General features: G+C 43.0%; 1 protein-coding gene across 5 annotated transcripts in view; it reads right to left on the bottom strand.

Annotated features, from left to right (window-relative positions):
• The window catches only part of LOC115385757 (major histocompatibility complex class I-related gene protein-like), a 25,446-nt gene extending 1,050 nt beyond the window's left edge, over nt 1–24,396 (bottom strand). Inside the window, exons 1-11 of one of the 5 annotated variants that reach the window (XM_030087836.1) lie at nt 24,212–24,396; nt 17,466–17,732; nt 16,222–16,500; nt 15,625–15,939; nt 15,157–15,244; nt 14,590–14,606; nt 14,405–14,481; nt 11,989–12,089; nt 11,856–11,925; nt 11,721–11,782; nt 11,334–11,649 (exon numbers count right to left, since the gene is read on the bottom strand). In XM_030087836.1, the coding sequence (XP_029943696.1) occupies nt 14,474–14,481; nt 14,590–14,606; nt 15,157–15,244; nt 15,625–15,939; nt 16,222–16,500; nt 17,466–17,732; nt 24,212–24,290 (1,053 nt within the window). In that variant the 5' untranslated portion in view covers nt 24,291–24,396 and the 3' untranslated portion in view covers nt 11,334–11,649; nt 11,721–11,782; nt 11,856–11,925; nt 11,989–12,089; nt 14,405–14,473. Of the gene's footprint in view, nt 1–7,965; nt 7,987–11,333; nt 11,650–11,720; nt 11,783–11,855; nt 12,090–14,358; nt 14,482–14,589; nt 14,607–15,156; nt 15,245–15,624; nt 15,940–16,221; nt 16,501–17,465; nt 17,733–24,211 lie in introns of those variants that run through there. The other 4 variants (XM_030087834.1, XM_030087835.1, XM_030087832.1 and 1 more) reach the window with 4 other exon arrangements.
• Between the last annotated feature and the right edge of the window lie 1,645 nt (nt 24,397–26,041).

The raw sequence follows: 26,041 nt of genomic DNA on the forward strand, positions 1-26,041 counted from the left end.
TTACATACAGTGCAACACCGCCACCTATTGGATTTTAAATTACATTTCATGCACTCATAACACCATCAGTTACAAATGCATTTGTATTACTTTAGATTGAAGAAAATTTAAAACCAATCAATACCAACAGCAACCCTGTTACCAGATAATTGCACTCACAGATTTGACATAACTTAACACCAAGTGTGTCTGTCTGGCCACATAATAGCGTGGTTTAGGAAAAGTGACAAAAACATGGAGGAATCAGCAATTTAATTAATAAATGTACATTAATATTATTCTGTATTGCATCGTATTCTTCACAGAACATTTTTATTTCTCATCTGATCATGTGATTTCAGGACAACCAGCGTATGAGATGATGGAGAGTGATGCTGATTGGGCTCCATAGCTGCGTCTGGGACACACTGACATCAAACCAACTGACTGTGCACGCTGTGAAAGACGATGCAACCGTGAGCAGCTAAGAAACAACATGCAGCAGGAGACAATGCCTCAGCAGGATGAACTTTGTGACCATCATGTCCTGGACAATGCTGAGGTGCATGCTGATGGGACTGAAGAATCCATTACAGATCAGACTGGTGAAGCACAATCGCATCCTGAACAGGAGAGTGATACATCGCAATGCAGTGGCTGCATCACGAAGAGTGGAGAAATTAATAGACTTTGAGAAGAAAATCAAAAACTGAGGCAGCAACTTAATAGGGTCAAGTTCAGTGAAGGATTTTTTTCTGAAAATGACACTGATAAAGTAAGGCACTACACAGGACTGCCTAATTATCAAACATACATGGAAGTGCTGTCCTTTTTTCTGTCACCTCCTACAAAAAGACTCTGCTTACACCGTTCCAGATGCTTCTTCTAACACTCATGCGGCTGCGACTAGATGTATCTGTTTATGTTCTTTCTGACCTGTTCCTTGTTTCAACAAGTACTGTGTATAGAGTTTTCAATGATACAGTATCACATTTATATTCATTCTTACGACATTCTATTACATGGCCAGACAGAGACACTTTGCGGAAAGTTATGCCACATCAGTTTGTTCAATCGTTTGGCAACAGAGTTGCTGTTATTATTGATTGCTTTGACATTTGAGAGACCTTCCAATGTAAAAGCATGTGCCCAGATGTTTTCAAGTTACAAACACAACCACACCATGAAGTATCTTATAGGAATTACACCTAAAGGAGCCATATGTTTTTTCTCCAAAGGATGGGGGGGCCGTACAAGTGACAAGCATATTACCCTGAATAGTGGATTTCTAAACAAACTGATGCCAGGGGACATTGTTTTGGCTGACAGAGGGTTTGACATTCAGGAAAATGTTGGAATGTTGTGTGCAGAGGTTAAAGTCCCAGCTTTCACAAAAGGCATGTCTCAGTTGGATGCTAAAGACGTGGAGGAAACCAGGAAAATAGCGCACATTCGAATCCATGTTGAACGAGTGATTGGAAATGTGAACCAGAAGTATAAGCTGTTGGCGGGAACAATCCCAATTTCGCTCATACTGCCATGTGAGGGCGAAGATGTCACACTTTTGGATAAGGTAGTTACAGTGTGGTGCTTTAACAAATCTTTGCTCAACTGTTTGTAAGTAGTATGCCACAGTCTTATTTGATCAGGATATCTCCTTTAAAGCACACATCAACCTGGCTTGTAAAACAGCATATTTCCACTTGCGCAACATAGCTAAAATAAGAAACATTCTACCTAGAAGCGATGCAGAAAAACTCATCCATGCATTTGTTTCTACTAGACTGGACTACTGCAACTCCCTTCTCGCAGCCTGCCCAATAGTGCATTAAAAAACTTTCAGTTGGTTCAAAATGCGTCCGCCAGATTATTAACCGGAACTAGAAGACATGAACACATTACTCCCGTTCTAAAACCTCTTCACTGGCTTCCTGTCGAGTTTAGAGTTAGATTTAAAATCCTTCTCCTCACTTACAAAATCCTAAATGGGATGGCTCCGACCTATCTCCAAGATGCTTTAACGCCTTATCAACCAATCAGAGCACTTTGCTCTCAAAATGCAGGGTTACTGGTGACTCCTCGGGTCTCTAAATGGACATTAGGTGGAAGAGCCTTTAGCTATCAGGCACCGTTTTTATGGAACCAGCTTCCAAGTGGTGTCAAAGAGGCAGACACAGTCTCCACATTTAAGGTTAGGCTCAAGACGTTTCTCTTCGATGCAGCCTATGATCAGGTCAGCTAGGGATTCTAAACTAAACTAAACTAAACCAAACCAAACTAAAGTAAACCAAACCAAACTACAGTAAACCAAACTAAACTATAGTAAACCTAACCAAACTAAACTAAACTAAACTAAACTAAACTAAACCAAACCAAACTAAACCACACTAAACAAAATTAAACTAAACCAAACTAAATTAAACTAAACTGTACTAACTAAATACTAGTTTAAACAGTTAAGTATCCACAAAGCTGCCCTAGGAGCTAGAATGCTGTGGGAAGTACGGTGCACTGAGCCCTGTCCTCTAATGTCTGAATGTTATTCCCTTTAGTCCGTTCATTGCTTTTCACCTGTTGTCCCCCCCTTCGAGGGGGAGTCTTCTCCAGTTTCAGTTGCTGACTCCACTATCACGAGGGCCTACGAACAAGCTCCGGCCGGACCGGGAGGACACTCCTGTCGGTCCTGCCCGTGGACTGGCTTCAGTTCTACTGCTGGGATCCGTGGTTCTTGTGCTGGACCGTCCAACGGACTGTACTCAACATAGTCCTAGGCTTTACTTCTTATTGTCTCATGCTAGCTGTTGCCAAAGCGTCCGTCCCTGGGAGAGGGATCCCTCCATACTGTGGTTCTCCCCAAGATTTCTTCTTTTCCCACTGGGTTTTTGGAGTTTTTTTCTTGCCGGATGTGAGGGTCGAAGGCGGTGGTTGCTTCGTTCTGTCTCGTTACTGTAAATATTGACATATTACCATTATGCTTATTCACTGTTTTTACTTTTACCGACCAATGTAACATCTTGAAGCCCTCTGAGGCAACTGTTGTGATACTGGGCTATACAAAAATAAATTGATTGATTGATTGATTGATCATTGAACACAGAAATTGGTTTAGACTATAAATGATAGTATTCTGTTATTAAATTTTTCCTTGTCAAGTGTTCAGGTGTTTTTGTCTTCTTTCACTATAAAAAAAAAATCTTAACAGTGGGTTCTGTATTCAAACATATTAGACAATACAAAGTAATGTGTCAGGTAGAGCCATCTTTATTACAGCAACACTGACTTACATTTTATATGTGCATGCCGAACAAAACCATGTCTCTTCTTGTGCAGGTACAAGTTGCAGACCCACACAACTTAAATGGAACCAAACAGTTTTGGAGTTCTCGTTATCACAGGCAACCATGTCATCTTTGCTCTAAGGACAACGATAAGTGCACCATAACTTTTCAACAGATTTTTGCTTATGTTTATTCTGGGATGCTGTGTCTTGTTTCTTCTTTTTTTGCAGGAGGAAAGGGGAATCTCTCTTGGTTCAGGCCTGTTTAACTTTGTGAAATGGCAGCTTACAAGTTCTGGGAGACTCACACACACAAAAAATTGTTTTGCTTTTTCAAGAAGAGCTGCCCAAAGTTCAGCATCCGGAGCAACACGCACCACAGCAAAGTCTTTCTTTGTCCATACAATGAAGTCACAGTACTCAGTCTCAGTAACAAAAATCTGAGTTTGAACTTGTTTGTAGTCGGGGTGTTCTGGCTTGAGACGAATCTCTCCTTCATGTAATTCCAAACAGAAGTCCCTGTCAGATCTACTGCATGCCTCACTCACTGTAAGATCACGGTATTTGTATGAGTATTTAATCTCAATACAGCCTCTTCAACAACAGTTGCACTGCACAAGTCCGTCAGGTGAGGCCCCAACCTCTGGAAACTTTGGATTAATAAAAAAACCACACTGTGTCACCTCTGAGCCAGAGTGATGTCTGTTAGACTGTAGTCTATACATTTCCCTGGCATGGTTTTCATTTTGTCTACCCCTCTCAATGGCACTGGAGCTGTTTGTTGTGTTTTTAGGATAGCATACTGAATTAACAACAGACTGTGAAGGTTTGTCTAAACTTGAGACATAAACAGAATGCATATTTGATGCTGTGACCCTCCCTGCACGGTACTGATGCCACGTTGAAGATTTGTTTTGCTTTCTTGTTGTACTTTCTATGTAGTCAGCTTGCTCGTTTGTAAGCGAGATTCTGCCAGCAAGTGATTTACAGTGTTCATGCAAAACGGATATCTCCTTGCCCTCCATTGTCACATCACGAAGAGACTGAAGGGAATGTGGTACAGTGAGTGATTGAACTGGATCAATAAATGCTTCACAATATTCAGGCAAACAGGATAGCACAGCAGCTTGAGGCAATGCCTTGTTAACTGCTCTAAAAAAATGAGTCCAACTGCTCCTTTGACACAGAACCTGTTGCCTTTGTTCGTGTTGCCCTGATAGAAGACGAATCTACAGTTTTTCCTTCCAAGAGTCTGTTCAGAGCCTTTCTCTTTGCTTTTGAACTTGTGAAATCAATTCTGTATCCTGGTTGTGGTTCTACTTTTGAAAGATTTCCTGGTATCATCCAGTATGCAGGTTTGCCGGTCACTGTCACCGTCTCTCTGCATCTCACAACCGCCTCCAACTTGAACAGCATTGCTGCAACATGTGTACAGGATTCTCCTATTCACGCCATACAGGTACAGTGAGCGGAGGATATGGCCCCTGATGATTCTAGGATAGCCCAGGGTTTGAGAGGTGCTTCTCGCAGGCGTTGGGAGAGCAAAACCGACAATCAAAATGACAGAAAAAAAAAAAGATCTGAACAAAGTACTTAGAATGGTTCAGTAAGAGTGTTAGGTGTAGGTGATGAAGTGTGGACAGATAGGATTGTTGGTGTGTTGTTTTGTATTCTGTATAGCACTGTTTTGCATTTTAAATGTATAAATTATGAAGGTTTTGAACTGACTGACAAAATTACAGTACAGTGATATACAATTAAATACACGTTAAGTGAAAAGTTGTACACATTAGATGAGCTTTTGCTACTGGTGCCTTACCTTTGCTGTGATGACAGTGTTAGTGCATCCATCAGGTTGAAATGAATATAAATCTTGTACCCAGCCGTTGGTAAATAGTCCATGAGCCTCGAGGGATTTATAGTTTCGGAATTCTTCAAATGTATAAGCACTGACACCATGAACAAGATAGCAAATGATGTCCATATTTGTTGTTGGAGGAAACAGGGCGGATCGGTTGTCCATGCGTTAGCTGCGAGCTCATAAGGATCTACATTACTAATAGAGGTCAGCTTTACCAAATATCGGTCTCTAGCGTCCTTGTTGAGCTTCTCTCTGTCTTATTTTCAATATCCATTTTTTGAAAAGAATGATCAATTTGCTGCACTCATCAACTGACGTCTTACTGTTTTGATTGACAGGCTCTTCCGCGAACTTCCCAACATGGCGCCTGGGCGTGACATGGTCACGTGACTGCAAAAGACCCATATTGGGGTATATAGTTACCTAGCAGGGGAAACTCAAATTACTTCCTCACAAAATTCAACAAAAATGACACCAGACCAGTTCAGAGAAAAATAACAGTTTGCCACAATTTATTAGAACAAATATCTGATCTTCAACCAGTGTAAATCCAGAACTTAAACTCCCTTCCTCAGTAAAAATGACATAAACGTCTGCCACTCTTCAATTTATGCACCCAATGTGCAGATAGAACAACAACCCAATAGTTAATGGCAATCAAAATATGCAATAGAAACTCTGAACCACACCAGTAGATATTTACACAAATTAATATTCAAATCACAGTAAGAAAAAACACATGGGCCCCATACACACACTCACTCACTCACAGTTACTTTACCCCTGGGGGATGAAGAAAACGTTGCAGGCCTGTTAGCAGCAGAGAAGGGAGGCAAAATCCTCCTTACAGTCACAGCGCAGGGCAGTATGAACCCTTTTCCTCCTCAGCAGTCACGGTGCAGGGCAGCAATGAACCCATGGAACACACCGTGCTGCAGGTGCAGCGTCCTCCAGCCTGAGGTTAGCAAGTCAGCCACGCCCGTCACTCTCCTCCAGCGCGCCGGGATAAACCGAGCCGTCTCCGCCGCAGATCCGCCATGGTGAGACACGTGGAGTCTCCCGCCCTCCTCCACGCTGTGCAGAAGACGCCAGTTCACCTCCACATTCAGAGCCACACATGGAGCGACGACGCAGCTCCTCGTTAGCCACTCCCGGAACGCATTCACCGGACGTTTTCGATCTTTTTTCCAACTTTTTCCAAGTTAAGAGTTCTCTTTCTCTCTCCACAGCTCCTTCTACGCTGCCTCCTTTCTCCCGCTCTACCCGTTCTACTTCTTCCTCCTCGGATCTCAGTCCCATCCTTTTCCAGCTGCTTCTCCTCCCCAGGCTCCACCCAAGTTCGTGTAACTGGACACTTCCTTCCAGCTCCATAATCAAACAAACAACAGAAAATTACACTTCCAGAGTTTTCTGTGTTTTTCTTCTTAAAACAGTTCCACACTTTTCCAAATCACACATTGTAACATAACAAACTTGTAGACTCAAAACATATTTACATGACATAATATATTGGTGTTGATGTCCAACTTACAGTTTTTCTCCATTGGTTTGGCTCATTTCTTGGAACTGAAATTACATTTTCAAAACTCGAAGATCATTTGGCAAAACGGTCTTACAGTTCAGCTCAACACCATAGTTCACTTGCAAAAGCTCGTCTCTCTCCCAAAACTGTTCACACATGTTTCAAAGCTACATTTCTTTCCCATATAAACAGTCAGAGCCTCTGTACAAAATATAAAGATCCTTCTCAACAGCTTCGGCTCATTTCTCAAGACAGACCGGACGTTCTCAGTTCTCTTGGTTCTCTTGTCAGAAACCACCTGGAGGGTTCAGCAAAACACCACGGTTCACCTGTCAGAGATCAGGTCTCTTCCAAAACAGTTCACTCAGGTGGAAAAACTAAATTTCTTTCTCAAAAAAATGGTCAATGCCCTGAAAATGCTTTGTCCTTATGACATTGTGCGAGCACTGACAGGCAAAATGTTTAGCTGTTTTGTCATTAAGGGCAAAGGACCACTGAAACATTCCTCATCTACCTTTCTGTCTGGGCCCAGTCCTTCCTTCATAATGGTGACTGTGATCGTTTTTATTTTCTTCTTTGGGTTTTTTTAGCTAACAGAAAATATTGTGTATAAGAAAATGAAGACAAAAAGCATTTTACAGTAAAAAGAACCTTCAAGTTCTGATTCACACATCGCTCTCATATCTCCAAGGAAATTGTTATAATTTTTAATCACACACAAAGTAACTCCCATCCATCTGAGTTCAATATACTGTAAAAAAAAAAAAAAAAAGGAATATTTTATGCAACCCAATGTGCTGTAAATGAAGCTGGAGTGTCACAGCTCACTTCTTCACTGGTCTCCCTCCTCACCCTCCTGACTGTCCTCCTCACCTTCATGCAAACACCTCCATGTCTGGTATTCATGGTATTGTGTGTGTTCTTGACTAATTCTGACAGTTGAACAGATGATTTTGCAGGTGGTGACTGATACAATGAAATTATGCCGATAAGTTTTGAAGAGAACAACCATCAGACTGAGAATCAATCAATCAGTTTAGATCAACATGACCTATTCACTTGGGAATTGTGCTAAATCTATCCTTACTGTGCTTCATCATTTGTAAAGATTTTCTGAGACATTGAGACATGTACTAAGACATTTTAAATGTGATGACATGAATAATAAATGCCATCCTGTTGTGAGCAGTTACCGCGTAGTTTGAAGATTTGTCCATGTTGTTTTGAAAATGTAATTTCGGTTTCAAGAAATGAGCCAAACCACTGAAGAAAAACTGTAATAGAGCCTAAATTAATTACATCCTAAATTTTCCCAGGGCTACACATGGTTTTCTTCTAACTGGTCCCCTGCCAAGACAAATAAATAATAAATCTGTTAATTTGATTACAATCCAGTTTTCAATCCATATTCTACATTACAGTTTTTCTCCATCGGTTTGGCGGCGCGCACAGTCACAGCGGCTCGAGGCTCCAAGCTACTCTTGCACCTTTTTATATCATGTTTTTTGTTAACTCTTTTTGGGACACAGCCGTGTCACAGCGACCACTTATACAGCCGCCAAGACCTGATAGACATCGGCCTTTGGGCTAAAACGGATATTACAAGTGACTTCTCACGGACACACAACATCCCACTGGAGATAGGAAGCAGAAACGCGGACGCCGGGCAGGCCTGCAAGCCCAGCTCAGGAGACGACCGCACAGACCACCGCTTCCTTCCATATTCCTGACAAACGCAAGATCCCTCGTAAATAAGATGGATGAACTACAATCACAGATCGCCTACAACTGCTACATCCGTGAGTGCTGTCTTCTGATTGTCAGCGAATCCTGACTGCGCCCGCACATCCCTGATGCTACTGTCCAGCTAGCAGGCCGCACCATCCACCGCCACGACCGGACCAAAGCCTCCGGTAAGAGCATAGGTGGAGGGCTCTGTGTTTATGTGCTTGAGGACTGGTGCTCGGACAGCAGAGTGATAGACACCTACTGCTCACCGGATCTAGAGGCCATGTCCGTGCAGTGTCGTCCCTTCCAGTTGCCACGGGAGATAACGGTAGCCACCATCACCGCGGTATATATACGATGCTAAGATGCTAAGATGCTAACGTTAGCACGGCACTCGGCTCAGGATCTCCGAACAACAGAGGGTCCATCCAGATGGTGTACATATCGTCGCTGGGGATTTCAATAAAGCACAGCTCAAGACTGTACTCCCCAAATTCCACCAGCACGTTAAGTGTGCAACTGGAGGAGAAAACACTCTGGATCATGTTTATTCGAACATTAAACATGCATACAGGGCGACCCCCCTCCCCCACCTCGGACAATCTGACCACCTCTCTCTGCTTCTCTTCCCTGCCTACACCCCCCTCAGAAGGCAAACTAAACCATCCCCAGTGACCATTAAAGCCTGGCCTGGAAATGCTCTAGACCAACTGAGGGACTGCTTTGAACACACAGACTGGAGTATTTTTGAAGATCAGGACTTGGACACATATACCGAGTCTGTTCTCTTCTACATCAGGTGTTGTGTAGAGAACGTCACAGAGGACAGACGCATCCGGGTCTTTCCAAACAGAAAACCCTGGATGACAACGGAAGTCCAGACCCTGATCAGAGCTCGTGACTCAGCCTATAGGGCGGGGGACAGAGCTCTCTACAGCATCGCAAGAGCCGATCTGAGGAGCGGCATCAAACAGGCCAAGGAGTCCTACAGGAGGAAAATGGAGGGTTATCTGACGGACAACAACCCGCGTCAGATGTGGAGGGGCATCCAGGCCCTAACCAACTACAAAGGTAACCCCCCTTCTACATCCTCCAGCAGCAACAGCAGCACACTGGCAGAGGAGCTAAACGGTTTCTTTGCTCGGTTCGAGACCACCAACTCCTCCCATCAGCAGTCACTGACCCCTCTCCCCCCCAGTTCCAGAAATCCTCCTCTCTCTCTCCAGGAGCATGAGGTGAGGAATAACCTGAGAGCAGTGAACCCCAGAAAAGCTGCTGGTCCTGATGGGATCCCTGGGGCAGTGATCAAGGCATGTGCAGACCAACTGACAGAGGTAGTCACCAGACTTTTCAATCTCTCTCTGACACATGCCACTGTCCCCACATGTCTGAAGGCCTCCACTATCGTCCCCATCCCCAAAAAACCGGTCATAGCCAACCTAAATGATTACAGACCCATCGCTCTGACGTCTGTAGTCATGAAGTGCTTCGAGCGATCAGTCTCTCAGCATATCAGAGACTGCCTCCCTCCCTCGCTCGACCCTCACCAGTTTGCCTACAGGCCAAACAGGTCTACAGAGGATGCCATCGCCATCACACTCCACACAGCGCTGAGCCACCTGGAGAACAAGAACAGCTACGTGAGGATGCTCTTCGTGGACTATAGCTCAGCATTTAACGCCATCATCCCAGACATCCTCACCATCAAACTGCTCAAACTACAAATCCCCCTCCTCACCTGTCACTGGATTAAAAACTTCCTGACTGGACGCCCACAGTCTGTGAGACTCGGTCCCCACCACTCATCCACAATCACACTCAGCACTGGTTCCCCCCAAGGCTGTGTTCTGAGCCCTCTTCTGTACGCCCTGTACACCCACGACTGCTCTCCCACCCACCCAACCAACCGCATCATCAAGTATGCGGATGACACCACTGTGGTCGGACTCATCCGAGGCGAGGACGAGACAGCGTACAGGGCCGAGGTGGAGGAGCTCTCACGCTGGTGCTCAGTAAATAACCTGACCCTGAATGTCCTCAAAACTAAAGAACTGATCATGGACTTCAGGAGGACGAGACAGGTCCACACACCCCTCCTCATAAATGGAGAACAGGTGGAGACTGTCACCACCTTCAGGTTTCTGGGCACCCACATCTCCGCAGACCACTCCTGGTCTGACAACATCAGAGCCATGGTCAAAAAGGCACAGCAGCGGCTACATTTCCTCCGTGTGCTCAGGAAAAACAACCTGAACACAAAGCTGCTGCTGGCCTTCTATCACTCCTCTGTGGAGAGTGTACTAACGTACTGTCTGAGTGTGTGGTATGCAGGCTCCACAGTTGGGGACAGGAAGGCGGTGCAGAGGGTCATAAACACTGCCCAAAAGATCATCGGCTGCACCCTGCCCACTCTGGAGCACATCTCCACATCCTGCTGCCTCAGGAGGACCAAAGCTATCACGGGAGACCCTGCACACCCTGCCCACTCCCTGTTTGACCTTCTGCCCTCTGGTAGACGTTACAGGTCAATAAAATCACACACCAGCAGACTGACAAACAGCTTCTTCCCCTGGGCCATACGCACTGCAAACACCCACGGATACAGAAACGCACACTCACTTATGAACAGTCTCCCATAACCCCCCCATGGACTAAGTCACCCAACTATGTCCTCGCACTTTAAGAGTTTGTGCCTCATGTAGCATGATCACCACTCTGTTACACTGTTATTTATTACTCTTGCATCTTGTGGATGCGCTTATGCAAATTACACTTGCCCTTGTATTTTTTCTGTTGTTACCTAATGCCTGTGTAGCCGAGCGGCATCAGAAGTGGGATGATATAAACATTAACTTAGAAACTGTAAACAATGACAACGCCAGCTGGTATAACCAGCAACTAAACTAAAATAACCCCGCAGTTAAATAAGGCAGCACAAGTAGGTGGACTGAAGAGGACAGAGGCAATTTAGAAAAAAAATATAACCTTTATTTTACAGTGTATTAATCAAATAAAACATTTCCGGTTGGTTTAAAATATTTTCCACCCAAACACTTTCACACAGCAGTTTGTTTTGGTTTCATTTTGTTTTAGAGCGCACACTTAGTCTTTGTGGAAGGCACCAGCGCCCTCAAGTGGTCGCTCGGTCCAACAGTCTATACATCACCCTGCTCACAGTGCTCCGTAGCGGCAGACAAGGAGCCAGTAGGAAGTAGGAGAGGAACGCAAAAAATCCAGAGAGGAGTACCAAATCAGGGGAGAAGAGGAGGCCCGGTTGGAAACCTAAACAAGCAAACTGTATTAGCCTATGTTTTTATGGATTAACTTTGTGACTGAAGAGCCCCACTACTCACCAAGGCGGCGCTCTGAACCAGGAGCAGCAGGGGGAAAACAAACCTCGCACCCAGCTGTAAGTCTGAAACAGCGCGCAAAACATCCCATGATAATTTGCACATGGCTTTATGAATGAACGTTTCGCTTACACTCACCAATAAAGCGCTTCCGCAAAAATAGAGAGCGAGGTACTACAAGGCAGCCCACACATACGAGACCGGAGACCTATGATGACGCGGATTAGATGCATATAATTTTATGAATGAACAACGAGCGAGTACAACTCACCACAAAGCTCATGAACGGCCGCAAGGTCACCAAGCCTGAGCTAGGAATCTGTGACCAGCTCTTTTAGCGTTAAGGAGAAGTGTCTGTGTCTCTGGAATCGGCTGCATGGAGTGTGGACGCCAGAGGAGAGGAGACGCACAGGTGAGGCGAGTTACTCTAATCACAACTCTGCAGCAGCGGGATTGGCTACTCGGTGGGCGTGCTGGAGGCCGGTGCACGCCTACCACTACACCTGTGTTGTTTTCTGTTTTGTCCCTGATGTTTTTCCTAAGTTTTCTTGTCCTTGACTTTTTAATCGAGGTGAATTGTAGCTTTATATGAGCTCCCATGTAATTTCGTTGTACTACCCCCCCCCCCCCCCCCCCCCCCCCCGTGCAATGACAATATAGTCTATTCTATTCTTCTATTCTATTCTCATTTCTTGAAACTGAAATTACATTTTCAAAACTCGAAGATCATTTGGCAAAATGGTCTTACTGTTCAGCTCGACACCATAGTTCACTTGCAAAAGCTCATCTCTCTCTCAAAACTGTTCACACATGTTTCAAAGCTTCATTTCTTTCCCATATAAATAGTCAGAGCCTCCAAAATATAAAGATCCTTCTCAACAGCTTCGGCTCACTTTTCAAAACAGACCGGATGTTCTCAGTTCTCTTTGTTCTCTTGCCAAAAACAACCTGGACGGTTCAGCAGAACCACGGTTCACCTGTCAGAGATCAGGTCTCTTCCAAAACAGTTCACTCAGGTGGAAAAACTAAATTTCTTTGTCAATCAGATGGTCAGTGTCCTCAAAATGCTTTGTCCTTTTGACATTGTGCGAGCACTGACAGTCAAAATGTTTAGCTGTTATGTCATTAAGGGCAAAGGACCACTGAAACATTCCTCATCTACCTTTCTGTCTGGGCCCAGTCCTTCATTCACAGTGGTTACTATGATAGTTTTTATTTTCTTCTTTGGGTTTTTTAGCTAACAGAAAATATTGTGTATAAGAAAATGGAGACAAAAAGCATTTTTCAGTAAGAAAAACCTTCAAGTTCTGATTCACACATCGCTCTCATACCTCCAAGGAAACTGTTATAATTTCTATTTATACACAAAGCAACTTCCATCCATCAGAGTTCAATATACTGTAAAATAAAAACAAAGAAACAAAAAACAAAAAAGTACAATTTGACACTCAGAGAGGCACAGGCGCAGACCTCCGCCACAGCTCAAATCAGTCACCAACAACAATAAGAACACCATATGTGATAAAAAAAAAAAAAAAAACATTTTATTTCTCCCCAACAGAAACGATCTATGGGAGAAAGCTGTTCGTTGCATGTTCATATCTCAGTGTGTTTCCTCACAGTGACTGACACTCCGGAATCCCCCTATTTTTGTGTGTTGTGGATCCTGGTATCCGGAATACTTCCTGATCTGGATCAGCAGCTGATATCTGTTAGAGTCCTTGAAGAACTTACTGTAATTGTTTGCTGAGCCCCCTTGTCATTTATTGTTGGGTTATGCCCAACCATGTGAAAGACTCCCTATCTCTCAATGATAAAGAATCCTTTAAAAAATTCCTGGATCCAGACAGTGATCCGGATCGTCACCAAAATTTAATGAATTCTAAGTTAGCCCAAGACCCTCCTTTCCACAAAGTTTCATTGCAATCCGTCTATAACTTTTTTCCGTAATGTTGCTCACAAACCAACCAACCAACCAACCAACCAACCAACCAACCAACCAACCAACAAACCAACCAAAAAACCGATGTGATTACATAACCTCCTTGGTGGAGGTAACAAAACAAAAAGGAAAATTGTATGTAGCCCAATGTGCTGTAAATGAAGCTGGAGTTTCACAGCTCACTTCTTCACTGGTCTCCCTCCTCAATCTCCTGACTGTCCTCCTCCTCCTCATGCAAACACCTCCATGTCTGGTCTTCATGGTATTGACGTGTGTTTTTGACTAATTTTGACAGCTGAACAGATGATTTTGCAGGAGGTGACTGATACAATGAAATTATACCGATATGTTTTGGAGAGAACAACCATCAGACTGAGAATCAATCAATCAATTTAGATCAACATGACCTATTCACTTGGGAATTGTGCTAAATCTATCCTTACTGTGCTTCATCATTTGTAAAGATTTTCTGAGACATTGAGACATGCACTAAGACATTTTAAATGTGATGACATGAATGAGAAATGCCGTTCTGTTGTGAGCAGCTACAGGGTAGTTTGGAGATTTGTCCATGTTGTTTTGAAAATGTAATTTCGGTTTCAAGAAATGAGCCAAACCAATGGAGAAAAACTGTAACAGAGCAGGTGAAACAGAGAAATTTGTCAAAGGTCTTCAGTTCAAACATCAGATGTTAGTAACCTGTCAGATTTTGATCGGTTAGACCGTAACGTTGGAGACTACAGACTTATTTATATGATCTGTTCTCTTCATGTATTCACTTTCTTCACAGCTGGATCTTCTCCTTTGATGAACTTCAAGCAACTAGAAAACAAAGTTTAATGTGTTAAAGCAGAAAACTTGCTCTCAGAGGTTTCTGTCGAGCTGTTTGTGTTGAATTTAAAATCATAACGTCAGCAGTAAAATACTCACTGTTGATGCGTCTGCACCTTGAAAAACAGAAAGATAGAGACTTTTACTTTTATTGCAAATTTTCTTCGATGGTTTGATGATTGAAAAAGATCTCATGTCTTTACTGCAGCGGTCAGAGCACGAAGAAATATTCAGGGTTCAATTCCAGGACCTTTTTACATTTTTTTTTTTTTTTTTTGCGAAATATTAATGAATTCTCACTGGCTGACTTTATTTCCACTAAGTCTTTCCTCTGAGCTACTACGATCAAAGCAGTGTAATAATTGAATGAAATGTGACATCGTCTGTCTGATGAACTGTTTTGTTCTGGTTGTGTTTCTTCAAATCATTCACTGTGAAGAGAAAACTACAATCTGCCCCTGATAACAAGGCTGGAGGACTAAAACTACACTTGATGTTTCACTCTAGAAACTGACGCCTCCAGAAGTCAACGCTCTCTGACTTCATGAGGAAATGGATGTTTCCACCTGGATAGATTCTATGCATTCTAATGCAGTGTAAAGCGCTTTGGAGTCTGTTACTGCAGAGGAAAAACGCTATATAAGTGTAGTCCATTTACAGTTTTACCATTTATCAATGAGGCGTCCAGAGATGTAGCTTGTCAGGATGATCATGCAAACAAATCCAAAAGCAGCAGCAGCAGCAAAGGGAAACCCTGTAAAGAAACCAACACAATACCAGCTTGTTTTGTCTCCATTGAGAGTTGATGTCACTGGTGAACCACTAAATGATCTGTTGTTGGTGACTGTTTTCTTCTCATGCACACACTAACAATGTCAGCATTTCTTCATTGTCGGCACATGTTCCATCCACCATGTGAAGGTTCAATCTGAACAGCACAGTTAAACACAGCTGAGGAACTTTTATCAGGGAGGAAAATTATGATGATGTATTAAACCTTGACTCAAAAATCAAAATTTTTGATGAAACACAGTGTCAGAAACAAATTGCACTGAAATAAATGGAGAGAATCAGATTCAAAATGACCTGGAAAGTGAAAAAATTGAGGGTAATGTAAATGAATGTGAATCTCGCCTTCATCACTGCTCCAGTTGGTCAGAATCACACGTTTGTCCAGTGGTATGAGGACGTCCTCTTGAACTCCAGCCAGATGAAACACACAGCTGTACCTCCCCCAGTCTTCATCTTTGAGCCCTGAAAGATCCAGATCAACGCTCATCTGGAAGCTCCCGTCATGGTTGGGGAGGATCTCTCCTTTGACCACGTCCTCATGGAGCTCCTCCTCGTCTTTCTTCCAGAACAAGTCGGCTCTGTCGGGGTAGAAACCTGTAGCGTGGCAGGTGAGCGGAGAGGAGGGAGTCTTCTGGAGGAGAGACACTGAGGGAAGATCTGGAGAACAAGCAGGAAGACACCTCACACTTTATTAGAGTCTCACCTGGAAAACATCACTGATTCTCTCTCATGTCCTGCAGTTGGAATGGAATTCAGTACAACTATGAATATATGAGCCATGTGAAGTCTGATGAAGGAAGTAATGTGGTGTTAAAGAGGAAAATTAAGATGGAGAGATGAGAGAAACGTGTGAGAGGTGGATCAGAAAACATGTAGAGAACACAGCAGGAGAGTGCTGAACAACAGATAAAATGTTCAAAACTGCAGGAGTGATTTTACCTTTTCTCATCAGTGAACTCCCCCCATAGTTCAGAAACTTCTTCAGCCACTCAGGACATTCCTGGGTAAAATAATATTTTAAATATGTCTGATAGCTTTTGTTATTGTCCAGCCTGAGTTTGGTGGTGACAGCCTGTGGTCTTGGAGCGATCCATGTCTCTGTCTTCAAGTCATAAGACAGGAAATCTTCTCCATCGTAACCATATTGTTCAAATCCGTTCACTTCATCAGTTTTATCGTCCCAGTCACAGCCATACATGACCTGGACAATATGAAGACCTGAGAGACAGAAAGAGAGACTTCATTCAACCAGAGTCACATCCAAAACATTTATCTGTCAACTTTTGATGTAACAAACACACACACACGGATATGTGTGAAAATCTCCGATTTCAGGTTAGAAAATGCTGATTTTCAGTGGAAAAAGTGTTTCATTTAAACTGCTGAGCTGAACTGTCAGCAGACACTCGCAGTAGTTTGACTCTCATTAAAGTCTCATGGCCACAAAGAGGAATGACTTCAGAACAAGAACATCTGTGGATTGATGGAAGAAGAAATCCACACAGGCACAGAGAGAACATGCAATTTCCACTGAGACTGAGGTCTTCCTGCTGTGAGGGGATGATGCTGCCCACGAGACATCATGACTGTTGACAATTAACCCTGCAGTTTAAACTAAAATAAACAAGAAGTGAAAAGCAGAAGATACAAACTGTGGTTTTTAATCTAAATTTAAAATGTTCTAAAACTGACAAAAGTTCATTGTGAGAAATGCTGATTTCTCACGAAAAATTTGCATTTTATATTTGTACAACAATATTTGGAGTAAACAAAAAACATAGAGACTGTGGGCTAAACAAGAGAAATTAAGGTCAGCAGTCTTTCACTTCATAGAAGTAAAAGAAACTACCAGAGTTTGACGTGATGAAAACCTTCAAAGATTATTTCATTTGTGTATTTGAACTTGAATAAAGTGAGTTGATCGAGTCAGTCACTGAGTTCAATGAACGTGTGTCTTTGTCAAAGCACTGAAACACACTGTGATCAGGTTCATCCAGATGGTGGATGTGAGCTGGAGAACAGAAGAAGTCAATTGATAAACTACTGAATCTGTCATCTGAAACCAGCATTTACTATCAGTCAATGTCAAGTCAACTGTGTCCACACAAAACTCATGACTGTACACAAAAACAGTGAACACACTGAAGACAGAGGTCAGGAAAAAAGAATACATTTGAACAAACCTCCAGTTTGGTTGAAGCGCTGCTTCAAGATCTTAATGTTTACTTTACTGGTTTGCTGATTCAGCTTCAACCTCTCAGTTTCATCGTCCCAGAACGTTGGATCATCTTCTGTGATTTTGTTCATCCAGTCTTGTTTGGGCTCTGCTCTCCTCGTGTTGCTGTCATAGTGAATGATCTGAACTTCATTCACCAAATAAACAGCCACAAACTCTGGAAACTTTGGAACTTCAGAGGATGAAGTGAAGAAATACTTCAGAGAGTGCTTCCCTGTAAGAAAAAGAGCAAGTTCAAATTTAAAATCACTCAACAATATTCACTGTCAACATTATTACAATCACAAATGAGACATTTTACTTTTAAAAATGTTCAACAAAAATGTTCATCAAAAAGCTGCTCCACTGATTAATCGAGGAACCCGGACCCAGTGGGTGTAAGGTTTACTTAACCCCGGGCTCCTACCATGTGGAACCGGCTCCCAGTTCTGCTCCTTCTCTTGTTTCAATGTAATTTCATTGTATTACTGTAATTTCATTGTATTACTACATGTCATTGATGATTGTTCCTCTTGTAGCCTATGTACCCTGTGATTGTATATGAATTGTATGTAGATACAAGAAACTGTCCTATCTCCTTCTCCTTCTGTCCCCTCACCCCAACCGGAATAGCAGAAAGCTGCCACCTCTGATCCTGGTTCTTCCTTTAAAAGGGAAATTTTCTTTTCCACGGTCGCTTATGCTTGCTCATGTGGATCTGTTGGGTTTCTCTGTAAAAGTGTCTAGAAACGACCATGTTGTAATTGGCACTTCATAAATAAAGCTGAATTGAATTGTCATTGCATGTCATTCTGGCTGTGTCCGAATGTCCACACTATGCCCTAACCCCTCAATCACTACGTAGTGCTGGACTACACAGTGGACTTTATAGTGCCCTGAATCCGTTGGCGATTCAGACACGCAGCTCCCAACTTTTTCCCTCAGTGCTGATCATGTGACCCCCGGCCGGTACCATGGTAACCAGATGCACCACCTCGCGAAGACGTAATTCCACAACACAAAACACATTAGTGCCGTCATGCGATCAAAAAAATTAATCTAATTAATTACAGGTTTTGTAATTAATTAATCTAATTAATCGCATTTTAATCTCATGTCTGCTTCAGGTCCCCAAGTGAAGAATTCAAATTCAGGGACGTTACAGAATTGTAGTTCATGACTCATCAAATAAATATACTGAGAAGAGAAGATTTTAAATCCACATTTTTGATGATGAATGAAACTAAGTCAGGACGTCTTGTCTAAAATAAATTCTAAGCCCAATCAGGCAACTTAAATAACGCTTCCAGTGTGTTTCATTAAAGAAATTCTAAAGAAGAAAAAGTTTAAGTACATCCCAGCAAACCAATTGGGCATTCAAAAATCCAGTACAAATACAGATTAAAAAAATTCTGAAATAAAATAAGGCTGAGTCTCAAATAGCCACTAAAACTAAATTCAAAATGAATACTAAAGCTAACTTAATACAGCAATTTAAAATGAATACTACAAGTATAACATGCCTCTAAATAAGACAAGTGTTTCATTCACATTGAATTGCCAACCAAGTGTGCTACAATTAATCTCAGATTAATTTTTTTAGTGCACTAATTTGCGGTGTAATTAATTAATCTAATTAATGCACTAAAGTGACAGCCCTAAAAAACATATGTATTTTTTTTTTTTTTAAATGTGCTCTTATTCTGCATTTTACTTCCCTTGTCATCTTTCAAATCATTGAAGAATAGGGGTGGGACGAGACGCAAATTCCATGAGACGAGATGTCTCACGAGATTGAGTCCACGAGATGTGAGCTGTGAGGAGCGTCGGGGTACTCACATGCAGCGTCGGAGCAGCGCAGAGCAGTGCTCACACGGAACACGGCGTGTCGGGTCGGGGTGACCCTTGTACGGCCACGGCGCCCTCCGCTCTACACTGCACCCTAGGCCGCCGCCTAGTTCGCCTATTCCCATTCAAACCGCGGCGCACAGACGACGCCATGACTGCATTTGCACTTCATGCCACTAGGTGTGCTGTTTGCATGTTCAACCTTATTTTACACAGACACCACAGAGGAAGAAGATCGCTGCAGCCGCTGCAGGCTCTCTCTGCATGCTGTTAGAAAAAGAGTGTGAGCCGGTAAGACGTGGTAAAATGTTCATTGATGCGATGCACCGTTTTTTCAATAAAAGAGAAGAACTGAACGACCGTTTCCGCACATTTTCTTTACATCGTATCAATTAAACTGTATGACAAGTAGTTTGTGTACTCAAAAGATCAAGATTCCTTGCGGATAGAACATGCACAGAACAATATTTCATGTCCCTTTCGACCGGGTTTTTAAATATGAATATGAGCACATTCAGGGTTTTGCACATGTTTATATGGCTGTGCGCCATGTAATGTATTATTCCGTCAATATTCCAGTGAAAGGTGCTGTAGGCAGGATTTTGCTAGTCAATGCTAATTTTTCTGTGTTTTCTTTGGATTAAATGTTAGAGTACCCATTGATAAATCCTTTAGGAGTGCAGCATAATTGCACTACCGCGAGGCGCAGCGTTTCCATCTGTCTCTGTTCTGAGCTGAAAAGGAATCTCGACAGCTCCAGGTATCTTTGACCAATCAGAAGAACCCATGAGGCTCTAACCATGATTGGTCGAGGAGCGTTCGTCACACGTTCTTGTGGGAGGGGCTTAACTTGCGTAAGGGCGTGATGTCAGAGAAAACACAAGACAGGAAATGAATGTGCACAGCTATTTTCAGGAAGTAGTGAAGCTGTGAAAATACCCCATTACACTCTGAAGAACACAGAGGCAGTGTATCTCAGGTGGCCAAGAAACTCCGCACACTGGGTCCAGCTGATCAGAGAGGAGCTACAGAGGGAAGCTAAATAGTGTAAATGGTGTACACACAATGTTTTTAACACTGCTATATTGTGAGACACACATCTTAATATAGGCCTTGCAGAAAATAATAGTCTACTTTTATAGTTAATTTGCATTGCTGACATAAAATTAACACATTTAAATCATAAAATAAATAGTTTGTCATCATTGAGAAATTTGCTTCTCTCAAGGACAGAAGGGCAAAATTTATGTACAAAAAGTAGTAATACAAAAAGTAGTAATACAAAAGTATTGTTGCTTTTTGCACTTGTAATTTTCCTTCTGACTTTGCATCTATATTGAATTTAATTGAAAATGTTTTAAAAACTCTGAAATTCATTAAAATCGACAGAAACCCTGTTTTTGGAGTTATTGCCCCCCCCCCCCCCCGGAGAAAACTGCACCAGCCGCCACTGGTTCAAACCCCAAAAAGAACTACAAAATCCATGATGTCATCAATGAATTTACATCATGCCGCCATGGAAGTTGTAGTTCTATCTTCAAAATACCCCTTTTCCCTAAATATACAAAATAAGCACATTTAGGAGTTTAGAGTGATGAGGAACATGCTCCTTTGGATTTTATTTCCAAATAAAACTGATATACATAGGTGAAATTACCACATATCGTGATGCCCCCTGCTGGTGATAATATCAAGTCAAAGCTGAGAGGATAGTGGAGTTGAAGAGCTTTGTATAACAGCTGGTCCCATGATTCTAGCATTTTTCATTGTCACAATAGAAGCTTTAAAAGAAGCACCAAAGTCAAAGTTCAAAGGTCAATATCTCTGAGCAGGAGCAAATTCAAACTTCCAGTCTGGCATCATCTTACGGCAGTTACGTTTGTGTCTTACAGTGTAAGTGCTGGAGTCTTACACTGTAGTTTCCCGTGTTTTATGATGTACTTATCAAAACAGTGTAATTTTCCTGAACATAAGTTTTTGCTGTACAACCATCACGTGCCACTTCCTCTGAACAATTACCATGGGTCCCTACAGACAACAGAAGATAGATTGCACCAGATTTTCCTCTCCTGACCTTCCAGTGTGTGGTCTCTGAATTTTTGATGAATTACTTTTTATTTCCTCCGTTTTGCCGTGAGCGACGTGCTGCTCTGTGACGGCCCACAGACAGAGATGAATTCAGCTCATTTCTGTTTCTCTGTGCCTTCTCACAATCCTGGTTAAGAGTTACGAGGCACATAAATCAAAAAGTAGTTTTTCTTAACTCTTAAAGCTAGGGTTGGCGATCTTTGAAAACCAGCATGTAGCACGAATGTAGCATCTCCCCAAGGCTCCGCCCAGCTCCCACCTCATTGGAGGAGCTCTGTTGGGAGCGGAAACGCAGAGACGTTCCGTACGCGCGATGCGCGCAGCACTTCCGCGTCCAGTGCGTTCCTGGTGTAACCTGTCCTCAGCGCTTCGTTTCTTTGTTTTTCTTTATTTGCACTATGCCAAGTTATGGCGCACTCACCGGTAAGTAAAGCCCCAAACATTCTTCTCCGCCATTCTGCAACGACGCTCCGTCCTTCTACGCGCGCACTGAACCAGGGTCAGTGCACGACATTGACATGTACGCGCAGGGGGCAGGTCGAACGGCGAAGGGATTTGATTAGTTTAAAAAAAGGTGTCCCGTCAAGACGATTGGTTGCTGTTTTTCCCGTTTTACTCCTGCTGTAGATAGCGGATATTTTCCAAACTACTTTAAGAACACGCTATGAATTGTTTCCCATCGGGTCATAAAGATCATTTTAACCAGTATTTAAAAAAATGTATCTCATTCAAATCGCCAACCCCAGCTTTAACCAGAAATGTGCGAGAGCACACAGAAACACAGAAACAAACCTGACTCGCCCCTCCCTGAGGGCTGATCAGTCAGAGAAAGCTGTGAGTGACGCCTCCATCTGGGATCCACAGCCTCCATTATTCAACCAGGGAAAAGGGAGAATGAGACACACAATTAAAAAGAAACTGAATAAAACACCCCGATCACTGAGGTGCAGATTTGGACGACATGTCGTCAGTGTTTGGTGAATTATTGTAATTAATTTGCAGTGGATTATTATTCTGGAAAGATAAACACTTCACAGACGTCCTCCGTGTTGATTACAAATCGTCATCGGCCCAGATGCATTTCTAATCATGAATTGCATCATGAGGAGGGCGTCAGGCTGGTGGATGCAGCTGAACGCCGCCCTCCTGCATCACAGGCAGCTGCTGAAACCCGAACCGGGGAGAACGCTGTCTTCAGGCTCTGCTCCTCCTCCAACCAGCAGTCCACACACACGAGCAGGGAGACGAAGGACAGGCGTTTAAATGAAAAGTTTTTGTTTCATGAGCAATTTTGTGTTGAGCCTTTCATAAAGTCTTTTGGCAAGAACACGTCACTGCACCAGACTTTAATCTTATCTCTCCGTCCACTTTGTAACCCCGCCCATCTCTTGCAGTCGGAGCCGACCAGTGAGCAAAAATACCACCAAAACAGCCCAAAAGTTCACTCCTTCATTTGAAACTGCTGGGAACAGGTACTTTCAGTCAGATTAACCTTCTCTTTTCCTGGTTTGCAAAGTCATGACCGGAGCAGGAAGGAGCTCTCTGTGGGGACCAAAGGCCATATATTTGAAACCCTGAGAAAATGAAGGCTCAGAAACTGAGCAGAAGTATCACAAGTATCCCAGGTTCACCAGGAGCTTTATATGAACGAGAAATTAAAATGAGGAAAGACTTTTTTCCGTACATTTCCTCCTTTTTGGTTTGAAAATGATGTTTGTGTGAATCCTATAAGATCCACAAAAATGTCCTTGTTTTTCTCAGCTTGTTCGACAGAGCTTTGCTATTTAGAAAGAAGCAATGCATTATTCTAGTTTATATGGCAATATATCTGTTTGTGCTTTTTTTCTTCTTCTTACACTGTAAAAAGTCAAAATCTTACCAAGTCGTTAAAAATGTGTTTGAAGTGAAATGTGTTATTCATTTGATTTAAGATAAATCCACTTCAAAACTATACTGCAGCAAGATAAAACACTTGTTTTCAGACAACTTCTCTTAAATCAAGACAATCTTCACTTGTTCTATTGGCAGTTTTTGTTTCACTAGAAATTCATGTGTTTACTTTGAAATAAGTTGGAAAAAAATCTGCCAATAGAACAAATAAAATTCTTACCAAGTTCTTACCGAGATCGTACTGAGTCTAAAAATTTGGTAAGATTTTTCCTTTTTACGGCGTCATCTGTCAGTATTTTAAGACCATAGTGCATCATTACAGAAAGGAATTTGTTTTGTTTGTGACGTTGGCTCTCGTCCAACCCCCTTGGTATCAAGGTATTTTTGGTGAAAAAGGTTTGAGCAGCTGCTGAAGTGGTTGTGTGTATTTTATAACAAGTTCTGAGTTCTTGGAAAAGCAGAATGTGTAGCTGTGTGTCATGAGAACGAAACGTACACAACTACACAACTACAAATGTAGCTTTTACAGGTGCTCAAAACTTGTTCTAAAATGTACACAACTATAAATTGTACATTTAAAGGATTAAAAAAAAAACTTTTTTTCACCAAATTGACCTTCATATATTGAGAGAAAGTTCTGAAGCTCAGCGGGACTTTTACAGACAAACAGCACAAAAAGCAGCAGCTCTTTCTGATGTGGTCATGGGAGAAACTGTAAACTATCTGAGAAACTGTAACACAGAACATTTGGCTCATTTCCAACAGTTTCTACACATCAACTTTCAATGAGGCTTCACATCTCTGCTGAGAAAGAAAGCAAAATGAACTGGAAGAAAAAAACATTGTTCTTGTGATTATTCATCAACTGTAAAAACATATGAAATGTACCTGCAGCCGCTCTGGAGATTACCAGCAGGAAAAGAACCAGGAGGAGCTTCATTGTGACAGATCCAGGCTTTATTCTCATGTGGAGGAGTTCACAGCTCTTTGGAGAATCTTTACTGAGGGAGAAAAGAAAAACAAGGCATGAACCTGCATCTCAACCAATGACGATTCAGTGTGAGTGTCACAGTGAAAGTGAAAGTATTAGTCCTGTGTGTGTGTGTGTGTGTGTGTGTGTGTGTGGTGTCTCTCTCTGTGACTCCCTCTCCTCAGGTTGAGAGTCTGTCAGTGTGTCGGTCCGTCATGTCTTCAGTCTCGTCTCCTGTGGTCAGGAGTTCAGTGTCCTTGGTGAGGAGCTTCTGGTCAGATGGAGAGCTCCTTCTGTTTGCCCTGGAGGTTTTGTAATGGACAATAAAATGACTTTAGGTTGAACTCCAGAACTGCCTGGCCCCTGAGCCTCCGGTCAGAGCCCAGACACGGTGCTAGCTGTAGTTAGAGGGGAGGAAGAAGCGCTGTGCGACCCAGTAGTAACGGGGATCCCCGAGGCGGCGGTGAGCCGGCGGGAGGGGGGGCGGTGGGGGAGCTACTGCAAATGCAGAGTTGTGGAAAATGGCACAGGTTCTGGCATTTTGGCTAAAAACTTCACGATTACCGTTTACAGTAATCAGACAGAGCCGACTTGTTCTGGAAGAAAGACGAGGAGGAGCTCCATGAGGATGTGGTCAAAGGAGAGATCCTCCCCAACCATGACGGGAGCTTCCAGATGAGCGTTGATCTGGATCTTTCAGGGCTCAAAGATGAAGACTGGGGGAGGTACAGCTGTGTGTTTCATCTGGCTGGAGGACAGGAAGTCTCCAAGAGACTGGACAAATGGGACATCAGGACCAACTGGAAGACAAATGATGGAGGTCAGAGACTCTTCATTTCACTCTCATTCTCTCATTTGTCACTTCAGGAAATCAAGTCCAGCATCATAGAATGTGAAGTTGACTTCAGTCCAGAACTTTCCCCTCATTTCCCAGAGATCCAAACCTCCAGAGTTCATCTGGATTGATTTCCACATGTGACTGAGGCCTGGATCCCATCTGTCAGTCTGTGAATGCAGCGTCTTCTTCCTGCTTCCACTGTCCAAAAGCAGATGGGATGTGAGCCTCATGAGAGCAGCAGATCAGAATGTGGAGACGTTCCACTGACGGTGTCAATGCAGCCTCAATGCAGCCACAGTCATCTTGTCAGCAGTCTTTGCCGCTCTCTGCAGGCAGCAGTGCTGATGCAGCTGATCAGGATGCTCTCCATGCTGCAGCTGGAGGAGCTGCTGAGGCTCTTTGGAGACGTCCCACACTTCTCACACTCTGACACCAAATGTCCAAACTCCTCAGAGAGCTGAGCAGCTGTTTCTCTGCAGGGTTTCCCACTGGAGCTGCTGCTGGAGGAGTTGTTGCTGCTCTGCTCCTCCTGACAGGCTGCATCATGGGACTCATCGTCTGCTTGAAGAAACCACCTCAAGGTAAAGTAGAAACTCTCCTTGTCCAAGTTTCTTCCTTTGGATGTTCCTCTTCAGTGATTTCTCCTCTTCCTTTCAGACACAAATGACTGAGAACAAGTTTTGCTCTTTGTTTTCCAGCCTCTGAAACTTCCTCTTCATCAGGAGAAGATCCAGCCGAGAAGAAGATGTTAAAAACCTCTGCATGAAGGAAGAGTCCAGAGAGGCTCCAGTCATTGAGTCTGATGGAGCAAGAGCCAAAAGAAATGATGGAGAAGTTGCTGATTGCTCCACTCTGAGCTGCTCTCCAGGACGGGGCTCCTTCCTCCCTGTGGATTGACTTTGCTTTGGTG

Source organism: Salarias fasciatus, unplaced genomic scaffold (assembly GCF_902148845.1).
Source record: "Salarias fasciatus unplaced genomic scaffold, fSalaFa1.1, whole genome shotgun sequence".
Lineage (NCBI taxonomy): Eukaryota > Metazoa > Chordata > Actinopteri > Blenniiformes > Blenniidae > Salarias > Salarias fasciatus.